Source organism: Lupinus angustifolius, chromosome LG12, assembly GCF_001865875.1.
Source record: "Lupinus angustifolius cultivar Tanjil chromosome LG12, LupAngTanjil_v1.0, whole genome shotgun sequence".
Taxonomy (NCBI): domain Eukaryota; kingdom Viridiplantae; phylum Streptophyta; class Magnoliopsida; order Fabales; family Fabaceae; genus Lupinus; species Lupinus angustifolius.
Window position 1 is genome coordinate 17,866,155 of NC_032020.1, and position 16,087 is coordinate 17,882,241.

At 32.3% G+C, this 16,087-nt stretch overlaps 3 protein-coding genes across 3 annotated transcripts; all 3 read right to left on the reverse strand.

Moving 5' to 3' along the window:
• Nucleotides 3,648-5,456, reverse strand: LOC109361772 (blue copper protein-like). Its single transcript, XM_019607312.1, has 3 exons — nucleotides 5,180-5,456; nucleotides 4,585-5,052; nucleotides 3,648-4,140 (listed from the first exon to the last, which is right to left on the reverse strand). Exons 1-3 carry the CDS (start codon nucleotides 5,361-5,363, stop codon nucleotides 3,758-3,760), a joined length of 1,035 nt encoding a protein of 344 aa, XP_019462857.1. The 5' UTR covers nucleotides 5,364-5,456; the 3' UTR covers nucleotides 3,648-3,757.
• Nucleotides 7,286-10,526, reverse strand: LOC109362911 (glucan endo-1,3-beta-glucosidase 14-like). The gene is made up of 3 exons (XM_019608996.1): nucleotides 10,091-10,526; nucleotides 8,304-9,337; nucleotides 7,286-7,552 (listed from the first exon to the last, which is right to left on the reverse strand). The coding sequence occupies exons 1-3, from the start codon at nucleotides 10,152-10,154 to the stop codon at nucleotides 7,469-7,471; spliced, it is 1,182 nt and encodes a 393-aa protein (XP_019464541.1). The 5' UTR covers nucleotides 10,155-10,526; the 3' UTR covers nucleotides 7,286-7,468.
• LOC109361941 (glucan endo-1,3-beta-glucosidase 14-like) lies at nucleotides 13,539-15,311 on the reverse strand. Its single transcript, XM_019607465.1, has 2 exons — nucleotides 15,019-15,311; nucleotides 13,539-14,347 (listed from the first exon to the last, which is right to left on the reverse strand). Exons 1-2 carry the CDS (start codon nucleotides 15,074-15,076, stop codon nucleotides 13,539-13,541), a joined length of 867 nt encoding a protein of 288 aa, XP_019463010.1. The 5' UTR covers nucleotides 15,077-15,311.

Here is a 16,087-nt window from a genome sequence, read left to right on the forward strand (position 1 = left end):
GTTATCTGAACTGCCCTGGTTCAGTGTGCTAAGACTTTAATCTGCTAACTGGAATTTCTGTTCTCAGTCAAGATTAGCCCCCTCGGCCCAAGTATCATCTTCTGGCCATTGGCAGTGTCTCTTTGCAAATTATCGAGCAAGATGCCTTAAAGTGTGTTTTTCATTATCTTGTGATTTGTGACAAAAGATAACATCAGTTCAAGCTTGAGAAATTAAAATTACTACATAGCATAAACTATAACTGCAACATGCAAAAAACTGGATCTCAATCATACTGTAAAATTCAGAAATAGGAAGCAAATGAAAAGAATGAGTGAGAAAACTTTAGAATGTTGTCAAATGGTTAAAATTTATTATTTTTTTGTCAAGGCAACCTCAAAGAGAGAGGGGCAGCTGCTAAGACCTTACCGGGAGAGAAGGAATTAGGGCTTAAACCATCTCAACAGAGAACATGAATGTGTAATTCCTAGTTAGGTACCACCTATCATAGGTGGTTAATTGAATATATAGGTGGTCCATTGAATATTAAACATGTATAATGTTGTGTAGGCTATGTTAGACATGTTTTTATCTCTTGAGAATGCTAGTAGGCAATGCCTAAGTTAGAATTTTTCAAGATCAAATAACTTGTCTGGTCTTTAACATCACATTAGCAGTCTGCATGCTTTGATATGGACAATGAATCCATTTCAACTCTCTCTGGTCGAATTCCTTGAAGAGTTTAAGACTTTGTTCAAATATAACAAGTATTAAGATGTCTCTATGAATTGCAAATTTGCAAGTATTAACATTTGCATAATAGACATCCAAATTCAGAGTCTAACTCAACTCTATAAAGATTATGTCACACCAGTATTGTGTATGCTTGGCCTTTTTGTTTTGAAAAAGTGGGATTTCTTTATGGGCTTTTCTTCGTAATCACTAATCAGCCTTTGATACTTGCGTTGCACTTACTTTTAGTACAATGGTAACACCATTCGGGTATTTACATTAATTGGGCCATCAGTAAGGATACTTCTTTTGCATTATCTCGGGATTCTTTTGGTAAATGTTCTGAACGTTCCCTTCTTTTACTACTTTACTTCCCTTTCTTCTGTGGTATTATCTTTTTGAGTAAGAAACTAGTCCCTTTCGGGGTCCATGACTGCTCCTCCCAACAAGTGTCGTTCACAAGAATCGAACTTTTAATCTTGGCGATTCAGTGAGACTTTATATTACTAGACCAACGCTTTGTTGGTTCTTTCTTCTTTTGTTAAACTAAAGAAGTACATTTCCGTGTATATATTGTTGGAAATTAGCAAGTCTCAAATTGACAGGTTAAAAGAAAGTTTAAGAAAATAAAAATTTGAGTGCTGAGTCTAAAATAGCCATATAATATTTGGGACAAACAAACACATCAAGTAAATCCCAAAATATAAAATCATTAAATCAAAACCCCTCGAAAAAATTAAATGGGTCTGCCACTAAATTGTAATAATAATATAATATGACAAAAAAGTTGGTATATCTAATGACAAAGTCCAATAGTCTAGAAAAATGAAGCGCACACAAGCACTGGCTTCGCCAGTGTATAAGCCCGAACAAACAAAAACAAAAGGTCACAATTGTTTCACTCCTTAAGTTGAAAAAAGAAACCCACTCAAATTCCACAGCTGCTTCATTTCGAGGCTTACTGTGGTTGTATTTTCATTGAACAAGATATGCAAACAGCACATTGACAAAAAGAGTGTAAAATCCATAAACTGACCATGTAAAGATTCATACCACATGTATTCTATCATATACCATTAATTTGGATTACTTTTCTTAAAAAGTCAACAACAATTAAATATCAATGATAAATGTTACAATGACAGTATATAAAACTTATACAGTATATACATCTTTCGTGCATTGTATCTGATCTAATAATGAAGTGTCTAAATACACTGCCATCGTGTTCGTGCCCTTTAAATTATATAGAATGTGATATAGAGAAAATTGGTGGTGATAACAAGTAAGGCAAAATGTAAGTAATTAAAAATTACTAGAAGAAAACTAGTTGTCACAAAAACAAAACTGATTTTTGTTATGTTTAATTTCATTTGTTTATAAATAAATCTAAACAAAGATAAATGAAGCTAAACATTCATAAATAGATAAAGAATCATAATCATACTCATAATCAATTAAGTATCTTGCGAGAATACATTATTGTTACAATTTCTGTAACGATACACAAAGTACAAATACATCAACATATCAACTCACACGTCTTTTGTTACCCAAATTTACTCAATTGAATAGTTAGAATCTTTAGTTATATCTTTTGGTCCACTTAATGATATGTATATAGCATTTCCTTTTTTAAAAACATAATATGTACTGCTAAAGTCTTTTTTCCACAAATAATAAGACACTACATGAAGAGACATTAAAATCAAGCTGGACAAGGGGACAATCTTAGTAAATATTTGAGTCAGCAAAGTTGACATCGTGAACGCTCATGGGCTACATTAAGAACATGTTTACTATTAAGGAAAAGGAAAATTATGCATGCTTTTCAAATATAAAAGGGGGTGAGAATGTGGTTATAAAAAATTAAATAAGTTGATGCTTGCACTACAAGGCATATAATTTAAGAGGTATCATATATTTTTTATCTTTCTGAATTATAATAATTTCTCAGATTATAGCTACTCAGGGCCTGTCTCTCAAATTTTTGTAATTGTGATCATACTAGCTTCTTCACATACCATTTGGCAATAAATAATTATAGGCATGCCTTTTTCTTTAAACTGGTCCTACATGGATGCCAAAATTAAAAGCAGGTATCTAGAACGTGTGATAAAGAATAAAGCTATACATGGCACGAATAAAAAAGTATACTGGATCAAGCTGATGACAGTTTTTTCGATTGGAGGTATGGACCCAATTGCTTTTAGGTAAAAGCAGTAATTGTTATTGATAAAATAACTGGGACCATTCCATATCTATCAAGAGGGTTACATTAATTAGCATACCCTCAAAATATCAATCTCGTGGCTTTTGTCCTATTGTAAACTCGATGAAAAAAATCATCTCGAGAGACAATTGTATGTTTCTCTTTTGTTTTTTAATGCCAAAAGTATAATTTTATTATAATTAAAAGAATAAATATGTTATTAAAATTTACTTCCTTTAATTTTTTGAAGTATTTATCTCTCGGCTAAACTCAATATCAATCTTCAAAAGACTAGACTTGTCCATTGAAAAACAAGGTCAAATGACTCCCATAGGTTAGGGAATACATATGTTATACCACAAAGTGTGTCACTCCATATAACATAACGGATGTCCACCCCACATGTTACTCCTTTCTTCGAACCAAACTACTTTTAAGAGGGTAAGTTATGAATCTCATCTCAGAAAGGTTACAATTTCTCCACAACCAAACATAATGTGATTGTAAAAGGTGGTAGGTACTATAAATTCGTTCATCAAACTAAAATTTATTGAGTTTTTGTTATACCTCCAATAATTATATTTGAAAATCCTTCTATCATTCCTTAAATAAAATATCTAATAAAAAGAGTAAAGATATCCAATGCTTTAAAATATATATAGAAGTTTCAATAACTTATTTATTTTGGAGAATGATATAGAATTATTCACATTATAGATCACAACTGCATGAAAGAAATTAAAAAAGCAAAAGTGCTAAAGTAAACTGAATGTATATATGTATATGAAAGACAATGAGAAGGAACATAAATGAAAATCCACAACAATCCTAACTCTAATAATAGAATGCAGTAGCAATAGAAAGCAGGACAACATATACTCCAAGAGATCCTAGAGAAGCAGCACCAGAGTTCTGTGGAGGAGGGCTGACACCACCTGCATTTGTAGGAGAAGGGGATGATGAAGTTGTGGAGGTGGAAGGAGGAGTGGCGGATGGAGAGGTGGCGGTGGCGGTGCCGGAGACATTAATGGCAAGCTTTTGACCAGCAGAACAATGTCCAGTAAATCCACATATGAAATAATGAGGACCAGATTTGTTAAGAGTGACACTCACTGGTGGATTGTTGTATGTAACAATTGGAGAGACACTGCTGCATGAATCATACTTCTCCTTTGTCACTTCCTCTACGTTGTGTGCATTCATTTGGTAGTTGAACACTGCACATGTCAAAATTGAACAACATAATCTATATTATTTTTTAAATTTCAGCAGTTTTGATTCTATTTAGTGTCAGTGATATAATTAAATTATATATACCTTCACATGACAGTTTTACAAAAGTGGATTTATGATATGATATTGAAGCTATACAGTAAAACTATTTAGATTGAGTTAGCTCTTTGGCAATAAAGTTTGTCAGAAAGAGTAAAACTTTCAATTTAGTTCTCTATAGAACATGAAGTCTTATGGAACATTGAAAGTTATGGCCATGATTAAGATCTTGAGAGATTTAAAACGCCCCAACAATTAAAAGTTTTGATCTTTATTTTCTACCACCAATTAAATATGAACACCCTAATCTTTGGAATAATGAAGTAAACCTTTACCTATTAGCTTAAACTTGAAGAAATGTTGAAGAATGAAAGGGTTTGAGGACATACCTAACACATCTCCAACTTTGAAGTTGTTGCGAGAAGCCCAAGTGACATAGGCAGAAGCACCATTATTAGGAATGGTCCACCCTATGGTGTCTCCAACCGTGTAAGTCACTGCTCTAGTGGATGGAGCTGGTGCTGATTCTGGAACCGGTGTCAATGGCGGAATAGCATTGCTGATTTTGGGTGCAGGTGCAGCAACAGGACTAGTCCTTGGTGAAAGAGAATCACTATGCTGAGGAGCAGGGGAATGAGTACTAGTTGAACCTTTTTCAGTAACCTTTATTGCCAATTTCTGACCAATTGAGCAATGTCCCGTAAAGGCACATATATAATATTGATCCCCCGTCTCGTTAAGCGTCACGGTGGCTGGACTGGTGGAGAGGGTGAAAAAAGCACTGCCTCCGTTACAAGCATCAAAATCAGATTTTGTAACCTTTGCTACATCGTGTTGGCCATTAGCAAAATTGAACACTGCATATGTAAGATAACAAAGATGAGAACAACAACCAAGACTTAATTCGCGACAGATAGTGTGGCTACATAAATCGAACTATCTATCATAAATGGAGTGTTTTATAAGATATGTGTAATATTTTACCAAGAGTGTCGCCAAGGGTGAAAGTTTTGTTAGCAGCCCAGGTGGTGTAGGTGGCAGCACCGCCAGAAGGGATGGTCCAGCCTGTGGAATCACCAACCACGTGTCTGGTCTGAGCTACTGAGCCATGAAGAAGAGTGGCTATTGTAAGGAGCACAATAACAAAGGTATTCATGTTCCTTGTCATGGCTCGTGTTCTTAATGGAAGATCGCCCCTGTTTTCTAAGACTAATGTTTGTGTTTTGTTTTTTAAGTTTCTCTTCCTGTGAATGAATACAAATGCCAATGTTTGTGTTGGTATTTATAGGAAAAGGCTGGTGTGAAAACGCGTTCTAGGATTTGAACTGAAGTAATATGACATGGTCCATTAAAGATAAGAAACAAATTAAATACCAATTTTAGCAAACACAAGAGGTAGAATTGGTTTTATGATACATCCAACTAACAGAAGATATATCTTTTCGAATTATTTCTAATGGTGCAACTCTATTTTCGTTCTTAAATGAAACCCATAAACCTACTCCACATTCATATTTCTCTCTTGTAACAATTTTTTTCATTTTTTAATATTGACTCACAACTTTAAAAATTGTGCTTATTTAGTTTACCAAAACAAAAAAACGTGCTTATTTCATTAAGAATAATTTTTTTGTTACCATTGTGGTACTCTTATTATCATGGAAGAGACAGATCAGACAATATAGTTCCCTTCCTCCATCTCTTAGTACTGGGCGGTGCAGGTGTGCAGCTAATTTGCGAAAATTGATTTAGAGGAATATGTGACTTCCATAAATTTAGAGTGATAGCCGCGTAAGACTATAAGTGAAGTTCTCACCAAATCAATTTGACTTGTAGCGTTTACAATTTCCCCGCTTCTTTGTTTTTACACCATCCATCAACATAGATAGATAGATGGAGTCAATCATGGACTTCAATACTATATTTTTTTAATGTTGTTCTCTTCTTCAATCAAAGGTAATAACTACGACATGCATAAACAAAAGACATTCCATCATGGGGACCACTTTTGTGAGAAAGCATATCATAGATAATATGGTGGAAATTTCCAACATGGAGGCTTCCGCTTTACATGGAATATAATGTAGATTAATGAGTTATCACTGCATATTTTATATAGATTTTTCACTTGTATTCCTCACTCCCTTGGTTATTTGTGATCTGATGTGAAAGGTTGTGGAATCAGCTGCTGGGAGCATTCTAAGGAAAATTTCTTTATCTTTTTTTTTTATCGAAGTAAAACAAAATATTAGAACATTGTCTCATTTTTTTATTTTTAATTGAGCCATCCAGTTTACTTCCCGGGTTAATCCGGTTTAACCTGGTTTAACATGGTCGGACCGGATTTTTTCCGGTTCAAAGTGATCCAACTCTCATTCGGTTAAGACGGCAAACCAGAGCCGTTTCAAGTCCGGTCAGCGATCAAACCGATCAGACTGTCCGGTCCGGTCCTAACAACACTAATATATATATATAACATTGTCTTTGACTTGTACAATACATGAAAATCTAACATTGCCTTGTACCAACCCCTTCTTTGAATTAATCTTCTAATTCATATAATTTTCATTGTATATATCTTAAGGTGAGTAATTACACTATTTATATCATAAAAGGTCGCAACTAACAAACGACTTGCGCTTTATAACTTAAGAAATAGAGGTTCAAAGTTAAAACTCTACCGAAAACAATTGTTACGAGTCTTGTTATTGGCTTTTCGATTGTTCTACGCAAGTGCTACAACATCAATTTTGCGACTATATTCTTTACCATATTCAATTAACATTCTTTGTTATTCCCCCCATTGAAATATGTGTGATCATGTTAATCTTTCAATGGTAAATTGATCAAAATGGTTGGAAGAACAAATTTTATGACAAAAGTTAACGTTGGACTGTAAATATTATTATTGAAACACAAAGACAATTCATTACTCTGAAATCATCAGCTCTTCAATTGTTTGTTTAATAGTAAATATTACGATGATGTGTTGATAGTATAACAAAATTCTTATTCTGTCTGTCCATAAATATTAAATCCTTAAACAAATCTGAAACTTTAGAGAAAGAATGAGAAAATGTTTTACAAGGGTAAATAATTACGGAATTGCTGAATGTGAAGAAAACCATCAGCATTCAGATATTGCATTATGAAATATGAGAACCAATGGTAAAATTTTGATCTAAATTGAGACAAGAATTTAGTCCAAGGGTTACCCTTCATTACCAGGAACTGATTTGCCATGGCAGTTGATGTCATTAGATATCAGTATCATTAACACCAGAAATTCAGCAGAATCAAAGCATATAGAAAGAACACCATGACGTAGGACCGGGACAAACCTGGATTAATTATGTTCTGCCAAGTAAAACCAAATAGGAATCAATAAGCACCATAAGGAGAGGTTGTAAGAAATTTCATAATCCGAGGTCAATAAACATGATTTAGGATAAAATTATTATGTCTGTACCCAAAAAATGACTGAGGAAAAGGGCCACTCGAGATCTAACCACCTCTACCTTTGCCCCTCTTGAAGTAATACATACCAATTAATATAATGTTATTCACAAACTATGAAGATAATCTACAAAGATCAGTGCAATTCTAATTTTCAAACATTCCTACTTTCTCAAAGTGTATGCTTTTAAACCGTTGTTAACAATGCACCTATAACTATTCGTTCTCTTCTCAAGCTGTCTCTCAGCAATTTAGATTGACCACTTTTATGAGATGAAAATTTACTAAGATACAAATTATAAGGAAGGAGGTGAAAAGGGAGAGTTATATAATTTAGTTAAGGTAATGCATCCACAAACAATTGGAAGTTAGGATATTATCAAAGAGAAAGGTGCACCTTACAAGTTACAAACCAGTCCAAAGCATTTTAAATAAATTTCAGAGTTCAGAAATAAGTAATTAAGAAATATATCATTTCCCTTCCTTTCCCAATTCTAGATAGAAGTATAAATCTTGAATGTCGGAAAATAACTTATCCATGTATTAGCAAACAATATTTAGAACTGCTATGGGAAAATATTTGCTCTCCAAGTGTCAACTTCTAAATGAGCTTTAAAAGAAACAATATAGCATCAAATGAAATATATAGTACCTTAAGAGACAAATGAGATGAATCTCCAGCATTAAGTCCATGAAACCCAATGTCATATGATATACTCCCGTCCGCCTTGTATAGTCCAAAGTTCCTCTCAGAGGTTGGCCCAGGCTTTGAATTCTCATTGAAAATTGCAAAAATGTAAGCCTTCACAACATTTTTTGGCCTGTGTGGGGTTCCTTTCTTCTTTGCAAGCCTTTTACGCAGGTTATAATTATATGTCCTTGCATTACTTACATTTGCTCCAACTTCATTTTGATCACCATCAGAGGCCCACCCTGTCTCAGTAACTATGACTTCCATTTTGTGAAATCCGGCATCCTCCAAAGCAGCGTAAGCGGCATCAATCTGAGCATCAAGCATGTTATCATAATGTAGACGAAACTCGGGATCATAAATTCCTTTTGTTGGTTTAAAAAGAGCATAATTTATATCAATCTGGTCTGGGTCACTGATGTAGGCTAGGAAAGGGTAAGCATTCAAACAAAAAGGAGAGCCGATCTGTGAGAAGAACTCCAACAGCGGCTTCATATACTGCCTAACGTTATCCTTAAATTTACAAGAGGAGGGAGGGTATGAATTCGCAAAAACAGCAAATGAGTTTGCAGTAGAAATCTCAATTCGGTCATCCAGATGAAGTTTCTTAGTAGCATTATAAATATTCTTGACGGCACCTAGAAGATCTCCCCACAAACTTAAGTCATCCCCACCCAAAACTTCATTCCCCACAGCGATTCCGACAATGTGTGTGCCAGGAAGAAATGACTGCACATTGTCTTTCACCCAATTCAAAGCATGGTCCGCATTCGCACTCATGTCTTGCAACTGTCCATTGGTAAGTCCAACAACAATTTCAAGCCCGGTTCCACTAAAGGCCTCAAGGACACTGTGATCAGCATCGTAAATTCGAACATTCTTTATTTTTGCTGCTCTGAGAAGAGGAACAACTTCATCAGGTGAGGGGATGTTATTTGCAATCCTCCCATAATTTATACCATAGGTTCCGGTGAATGCTTGAACTGTTAAGGATGCTGAAATTAAATATGCAAGGAGAGAGCTTAGTTAACATGATTTAGTAGTTGACAAAACCACATGCTACAAAAGCAAGTTCTATAGTGCATCATTGGTTTGATCAATCACACTAAGATGAACAAAATTGGTACTAAGTAGATGCACAGAACAATGCAAAAAACTAACCTTTAAAAATCCCTCAAAAGGAAAAAGCAACCATAATCATAAATACAAATTGATCGAATTGGAATAGTGGTCCCAAGTGAAACTTGGAAAGAAAAAGATTCATGGATGTTACTATAATGATAGCTTAAAAGATAAGCAACATAAATCTATTGAAAAATAATAATAAAGCAGAGCAAAAAGAGTTAAAAACCCTCTCACTGAAAGAAAGAGAAAAAAATTGGTCTTCAGAAAAAAAGTTGCAAATTTTGATATGAGGATGAAAATAAAACAAGCAAGAGAAGAACCCCAAGAATTAAAATAAAAAATAAAACAATATCATCAAGGTGTTGGTCCAGTAGTGTAAGGGTTCCACTAGATTCTAATGGGAGGGGCGGGGCACTCACGAACCGCCGAAAAGATCAGTTCCTTACCCAAAAAAGGTGAGGATACCGCAGTACAAAAAAATGAATACTATAACGGATTCATTGAACATACAGAATCATAAATATGGATAGAAACTAATGAAAAACGAATAGAGTAAATGACTAACTGAATCAGACATTTGTAAGTTGTAAACAGAAAAATAATAAAGAAGAGAAAGAAAGTACCAATTAGAGGGAAGAAGAGAAACAAGGGGTGAAAAAAGTGGAAGCACACTATGTGATTTGCCATGAAGTGTGTCAAAATTGAAAATTGAAAAGTTGGGTTGGCGTTGAACACAGTGTTTCTTCTTCTTCTTGAGGCATGCCATAAGACGAAGAAAGAACACTTAGTTATTGGAGCGTTGAACTAGAGTTTCAGCGCTTCCATTAATTGGTCATTGTGGGAATGAAGGAACAGAACAAAGCAATGAAACTTTGAAGGATGAAGAAGGTAAAAGGGAAGGAATTGAAGGAGATTTGGGGTATTATATAGAGAGAGAGTGTGTGTTTGGTGTTTAGAGAGAGAAGGTGCAGAAAAATACAGTGTAGACTTCCACTGCTGAATAATAAACTTTGCTTTTATTCGTCAATGCACTTTCCCACCCCACTTCTTCATGTTCTATTGTTCTCTGCGCTTGTCTTTCACAAAATTAGATGCACCATATTTTACGTGGGAATAAAAATATATTGTGTCAACTGATGTTTGGAATATTGATAAAATATCGATCTAGTAATATAAAATTATATTAATATTACGAGGCAATCTAAATATTAAGAGTTTGATATTTATAAGCGATATTTTCTTAGGAGGTATATAAGACTAATTCTATACAAAAAGGGTGGTAATATATTGATAATACTAAAAAAAAAATATGTTTAAAATTCTCACCTACTAGTGGAAAAAAAATTCTAAAAACTAAATGAGATAATTTGTCTCTTTCCCATATGAGAAGAATCTTATTAAATTATGTATCTAACAAACATTTATCCTTTTTATATTATGTTCTTCCTTACTCCATATAATAATAAATTTCATGAGTATTCATGTAAAAGATTTATACATAAGTAATCATTTATATTTTTATATTTAATAATAATTAAATATAAATAATTGATGATGTATTAATCATATAAATTTTTTTTTGACATACTCGATACATTTTTTCACTTTCATTTTATTAGTGTCCATAACAATTAATATAATGATAAATAATATGTTGGTATTTATATTTTCAATATGTAAATTATTTTCTCACTATTCGACTAAATTTATTATATATTGACTTTAAATAAACAAATTTAATACCTTTTCCTTTATTTTTTATCTTAGAAGTGGCTTCCCCATCTAACTTACATGTGTGCCCTTTAAATTACCAAGTTTTTTTTGTTTGTTTTTATATAAAAATGTGAATTTGCAATGTAACATTACCATATTTATTATGTTTTAATGAATACTTTTTCTTTACTAATTTTAAGAAGGTTATGTTTTAATATTTTAATTTATTGTAGGGTTTTATTTCTTTACCTCATAGTGAATGCAAATTAGCTTAATTGGTAAGGAATTGGTTGTACAAATTGGTAGGTTCAAGTCTCATTTTTAAAACAAGGAGTACATTAATGTTAATTCATAAATACCTATCTAAGCTTTCAACCATGAGATATATTAAGTCATCATCACCCAACTCTAATGAATTTTTAATATAAAATGCTAGTATTACTTTTGTATTTTTAATTTTAAAATCTTTAATATGAGTGATGTTGCTGAATAAAATGTATGATGTGTCTGTCAACAGAGTAATAATAACAAAGAAAGACAGAGTATGTTCTTTAAAAAGATTAGTTACGATTCTCATTATTAAACACTTTTTATGACAATAAGAAATTAAGAAGTTTGCGCAATGGCTAAGCAAAGTCACTAATATTAAAAACAACATTTTTCTAAGGGTGTTTGAGGAAAGTTATATCTCCAAAAACATTATAATTACAATGATTTAAGATTTGCTTATTTGATAATATTATATTATAATGTTTACTATTAGAAAGTTATAATATTATTATAGTATAATGTTTACTATTATTATAGTATAACATTATACCACTATATTAGTATAATTATTATATATTTTTAATATAATATACATTAGGAAGTTATAATAGAAAAGTAGTCATGTGTTATTGATTTGCATTTCTTTTTATCTTGATTGTAATACATTCGCCGTTGGAGAATGATGAATGCAAGCTAAGTTAAGTTGTGATTGCATCAAGATTATTATAATTATATGTTTGAGATCATTGTAATGCAAGTTGTGATTATTATTATTTTTGTGGTTTAAATTTTGGTATCTAACATGATGTTGTTTGGTGCCACACAACATGACTTGATAAAATCTAATACACCACAACCACAATGTTATATTATGTTGGGACGTGTTAAATGTTTTTGTAGTTTGAAACCATACATTTAATAGGTGGGTGCCAAAATATTCTAGTTCCATTTTCAATATATTAAAGTATGTATTATTTGATTCCATAGCCAGGATGAGTTAGTGAGTTTTTTTATGTACTATAATAATATTTTTCACTCGAGTAAGAAATTAACTTTTTTAGGTGTGTGACTATCCTTCTTAACATATGTGTTATCAGAAATCAAATCCTTAACTTTTTATTTCTAATTTAGCAGAATCTTATAATACTATTCTAACTCTTTGGTTGTGAGTTAAAATCACACAAGAACTTAAGAGGAAAAGGTGAGAAAGCGCGTAGTTTTCGTCTTATTCATCAGCTGATACGCGTTCATCGACATTCCACTTTAGAACACGATTGGACCCAAATTTTTTGCATATAATCAGTAGTTGAAAGCCTGAAAGTGCTTTAGCATATTCCCTAAGGTCGTTATTATGATATCATAAAATACAATTCAGCTTAGATACTTATGCGGCAATAGTATAAGACCATATTAGATATTTAGAAGATCAAAATGTCAATGATTAATTAAAATGTTTAATTTTTTACTCAAAAGATAATAATATAATCTGATAGTACTAAAAAAACAATAGAAAACCATAAATAGGCGTATAAAATTCAGTGTGTTATGAACACTACCTATTTTTTTTTATTGGTTTCAAGAATATATTTCCTCAAGTCAAATTATGTATGTTTTTCCCCCTAAACCACAAGTATCTTTAGAAGACAATACTCTTTGCAAGTTGATTTATGCACAAATTAATCAGCAATAAGAGGAATAACCTAACAAATATATTTAAATCATACTAAAGAGAATTCAAGAGAATAAGATAAACGATGTGAGACTTACTTTCGAACAAATATGTATGTTTTGAATACAAAAATAGTATTTTGAACATAATTTGTTACCATACGAGGAGGAATATATAGAAAGTGTACTTTTTGCAATTATTTTTACTTGCAGTTAACCTTACAGGTTGAGGAAGCAAAATGGTGATACCTTAAAGTAGAAGCATATGCATATGCATTAGACCACTTATGTCTTAAGTCTTAACACAACCAATACTATTTTTTTGAGAGAACACAACCACTATGTTCTGTGATTTTGTTTTGTTCTAAAGCCCTTTTCCGCTTTTAGACAAGCTTAACTTAAAAGTCCTTAAATTCCCATTCAAAATGAGATCTTATATATACATCTTTTCTTTACACAACCATCAGAGGCCCACCCTGTCTCAGTAACTATGACTTCCATTTTGTTAAATCCGGCATTCTCCAAAGCAGCATAAGCTGCATCAATCTGAGCATCAAACATGTTATCATAATGCAGACGAAACTTTGGATCATAAATTCCCTTTGTTTGTTTAAAAAGAGCATAATTTATATCAATGTGTTCTGGATCACTAATGTAGGCTAGGAACGGGTAAGCATTCAAACAAAAAGGGGAGCCTATTTGTGAGAAGAACTCCAATAGTGGCTTCATATATTGACTAACATTATCCTTAAACTTACAAGAGGAGGGAGGGTATGAATCCGCAAAAACAGCAAATGAGCTTGCAGTAGAAATCTCAACTATCTCATCCAGATGAAGTTTCTTGGTAGCATTATAAATATTTTTAACAGCACCCAATAGAGATCCCCACAAACTAAGGTCATCCCCACCCAAAACTTCATTGCCGACAGCAATTCCAACAATGTGCGTGCCAGGAAGAAATGACTGCACATTGTCTTTCACCCAATTCAGAGCATGGTCTGCATTCACACTCATGTCTTGTAACTGTCCATTGGTTAGTCCAACTACAATTTCTAGCCCGGTTCCACTGAAAGCCTTGAGAACACTGTGATCAGCATCGTAAATTCGAACATTTTTTATTTTTGCTGCTCTAAGAAGAGTAACAACTTCATCAGGTGACGGGATATTATTTGCAATCCTCCCATAATTTATACCATAGGTTCCAGTGAATGCTTGTACCATTAAGGATGCTGAAACCAAACATGCGCGAAGTTAACATGATGTAACTGTAACTGATAAAAACACATGTTAGCAAAGCTACTTTTGTATTCCAATCTATCATTAGTTGATCAATTACATTAATATAAACAAAATTGGTACTAAGTTGATACGCAGGACAGTACAAAAAAGCTAACCTTTAAAGAAACCCTCAAAAGGAAAAGGCAACTATGATCATAAATAAGAATATATAGGATTGGAATATTGATCACAAATGTAAGAAACAGTGGTCCCAGGTGAAATTCTAAAGGAAAGACATTTATCAATTTTATAATAACGATAGCTTAAAAGGTAAGCAAATATAGATATGTTTTAAAAAACAAAAACAATTTAAACCTATCTATAGAAGAAAGAGAAAACACTGAAAGAAAGAATAAAAAGTTTGGTCTTGAGAAAAAGGAGGCAAATTTGATATGAGGGTGAAAAGAAAGCAAGCAAAAGGAGAACCCCAAAACTAAGAAAATTGAAACAAGATAATAAAGAATGAAATCTCAAATCAGGAATGAACACAACAGTAGAAACATGAATTCCACGATCACACAAAATGGATAGAAAGCAATGAAAATCCAATATACAGAAAAAGAGCAATTAAGTTAGAGCTTTATAAGTAGTAAGTTGAAATAAAATAGAGAAGAAAAAGTACCAAATGAAGGGAAGAAGAGAAAGAAAAGAAGAAAGGGAGAGGGGAATTGAATTGGCATGAAGTGGGTCAAAATTTGAAATTGAAACGTTGTTGTGTGGTTGAATACAGTGATTCCTCTTGTTCAGGCATGGCATAAGACGAAGAAGAAGTTAATTTTAGTAGAGCGTTGAAGTGACTCATTAGAGTTTCAACGCTTCCATTAATTGAAAGTTGAAGAGGAGAAAGAGAAGAAGGGAAGGAAATGAAAGAGAGAAGGTGCAGAATAATAATAATAGAGTGTAGGATTATTCTATTGGTCAATGCTCTTTCCTTTCTCTTTCTTTTCCACTCCTTCCCCCGTTTATAATTTATAATTTGAAGATTATACTTAAAATTAGTCATGTATATTTTATAATTTTTAAGAAGTCAATTTATGATTGGTATTATATTTAAAAATAATTTTTTATGTTATTCTAAATTCTTTGATATTTTAAGAAGTCAATATTTTTTTATGTTTTACTTGCGGGGACATGGAGGTGTAAAAATAAGCTCCTTTCAATTTGTTCACACCTAAAATACTAAATTTATGAGCTAATATTTAAATTTAATATATGTGTAATTAATTTCTAAATAAAATTAAGAATGATATATCGACCACCCTAAAAAGTTATACACTTAAAGAATATGTTGTAATATATATATCGGTATGATTTTTCTTTAAAGATAAAAATAATCAAATGAAAAGAAGTTAATATTCCACATGTTTATGACTATTAATTATAAGATTTGGGAATAAGTCCACATTAAAAAAATAATCAAATGGTGAAATGTTCTAGTAATATCTATTAATTATTCATCCGTTTTTTATGAGTGTCGGTATTGTTTTACAAAAGTCAAACAAATCATTTAATTTTTAGTTTTAACAACAGTGGTTTTTTTCTTATTATATCATTAGTTATTCATCTTTATTATTACCCTCTCTCCATAATAATGAAGATAAACGTATAGTTCATAAAAACAATTAATAGTATTTTTATCTTTTGTAATAACAATTAAACAACATTTTATTGAATTCCACTTGAAGACATCA

What these genes read in the sequence shown, in the direction of transcription:
- LOC109361772 (XM_019607312.1), bottom strand. Translation starts at nt 5,363, where the DNA reads ATGACAAGGAACATGAATACCTTTGTTATTGTGCTCCTTACAATAGCC. An exon ending in CACCCTTGGCGACACTCTTG is followed by an intron (nt 5,053 to 5,179) that starts GTAAAATATTAC and finishes TTACATATGCAG; the next exon opens with TGTTCAATTTTGCTAATGGC. An exon ending in CAAAGTTGGAGATGTGTTAG is followed by an intron (nt 4,141 to 4,584) that starts GTATGTCCTCAA and finishes TGACATGTGCAG; the next exon opens with TGTTCAACTACCAAATGAAT.
- LOC109362911 (XM_019608996.1), bottom strand. Translation starts at nt 10,154, where the DNA reads ATGGCAAATCACATAGTGTGCTTCCACTTTTTTCACCCCTTGTTTCTC. An exon ending in TCTCTTCTTCCCTCTAATTG is followed by an intron (nt 9,338 to 10,090) that starts GTACTTTCTTTC and finishes ATTTAATTTCAG; the next exon opens with CATCCTTAACAGTTCAAGCA. An exon ending in CATCTCATTTGTCTCTTAAG is followed by an intron (nt 7,553 to 8,303) that starts GTACTATATATT and finishes TTTACTTGGCAG; the next exon opens with AACATAATTAATCCAGGTTT.
- LOC109361941 (XM_019607465.1), bottom strand. Translation starts at nt 15,076, where the DNA reads ATGCCAATTCAATTCCCCTCTCCCTTTCTTCTTTTCTTTCTCTTCTTC. An exon ending in TCTCTTCTTCCCTTCATTTG is followed by an intron (nt 14,348 to 15,018) that starts GTACTTTTTCTT and finishes GTTTGGTTTCAG; the next exon opens with CATCCTTAATGGTACAAGCA.